Genomic DNA, 1252 nt, shown 5'->3' on the forward strand with positions numbered 1-1252 from the left:
CCGCACACTCTTGGTGTGATGGTCACTCCACAAATATAAGTGTTTATGGAGTGTTGGGGGCAAGGGCCGGAGTTCAAGTCTCCAGGAGGGAGCTTCATACACATATACACTTAAATTAGACTAGAGTAGAGTAGAATTCTATCTTGTATAAAAAATTAAAAAAAAAAGAAGATAAATTAATAAAATGAAAGAGAAGAAAGAGGCAGCAACCCTTGAGAGCTGCCAATATAAACTGCATTACGCTGCCTATCTCTAACACATAAGCCATTAGCCAAAAAGCAACAATGGGAGAGCTAGTAGTGAAATCTTGCTTCATTCTCTTCTTCTTCTTTGTTATATGCCAATCTTCGTTGGCATCTAAAAAACCATTGAGACAACCATGCAAGCGTCTTGAGCTTTACTACCATGACATTCTCTTTGATGGCACCGATTTGGCCAATGCAACATCCGCTAAAGTCGCAAATCAGACTACTCTTGGCAACTTCAAATTTGGCATGCTGGTAGTCTTTGATGATCCTGTTACTTTAGACAGCCACCTTCTTTCTCTTCCAGTTGCAAGAGCTCAAGGATTCTATTTCTATGACAAGAAGAACGATTATAATGCATGGTTTGCCTTCACATTGGTCTTCAACTCGACACAATATAAAGGTACATTGAATATTATGGGTGCAGATTTAATGGCAGCTGACACAAGAGACCTCTCAGTTGTTGGTGGCACTGGAGACTTTTTCTTGACAAAAGGGATTGCAACAATTCAGACTGACGTTTTTCAGGGAGCCAAATACTTTCGCCTGAAGATGGATATTAAGTTATACGAATGTTATTAGATCTAGAATGCAATTCACATATCAAATATGTGGGCTACATATGCGTGTTTGTATTGGTAATTAGTACTAGTTCACTAGGGAGTGAGGAAGTATGGCATACTTTGCCATGCTCTATGCTGTTCGATTTATCCGCTTAGAATTGCTACTTTCGTTTTGTTTGCTACTCGTAACTGTGTCCTAAATTATAAATAAAACTTTGTGTTATGCGAATTATGTTTCAAAGTTACTCTAGTCATTTGTGAGTTGGTTAAACCTTCCTTTTCTTTTTTTTTTTCTTTGGATGAAACCTTCAGTATTTTCACTGATTCTCAAGTAAGTCAGCTTGATACGCTGAAGTACTTCGCAATTACGACGGAGCTTAATTTCTCTACAACTTCGTTTACTTAATTATTCAATAAATTACTATATGTATTGCTTTTTGCAAA

The 1252-nt window shown here is 37.4% G+C and overlaps 1 protein-coding gene across 1 annotated transcript; it reads left to right on the forward strand.

Moving 5' to 3' along the window:
- Positions 1-274: 274 nt before the first annotated feature.
- Positions 275-1029, forward strand: LOC142622485 (dirigent protein 5-like). Its single transcript, XM_075795958.1, has one exon. It carries the CDS (start codon positions 285-287, stop codon positions 825-827), a length of 543 nt encoding a protein of 180 aa, XP_075652073.1. The 5' UTR covers positions 275-284; the 3' UTR covers positions 828-1029.
- The last annotated feature ends 223 nt before the right edge of the window (positions 1030-1252 follow it).

The sequence above is a fragment of the Castanea sativa genome, chromosome 1, assembly GCF_040712315.1.
Source record: "Castanea sativa cultivar Marrone di Chiusa Pesio chromosome 1, ASM4071231v1".
Classification (NCBI taxonomy): Eukaryota; Viridiplantae; Streptophyta; class Magnoliopsida; order Fagales; family Fagaceae; genus Castanea; species Castanea sativa.

Excerpts from the sequence above, each read along its gene's own strand:
- LOC142622485 (XM_075795958.1), top strand. The coding sequence starts at position 285 with ATGGGAGAGCTAGTAGTGAAATCTTGCTTCATTCTCTTCTTCTTCTTT.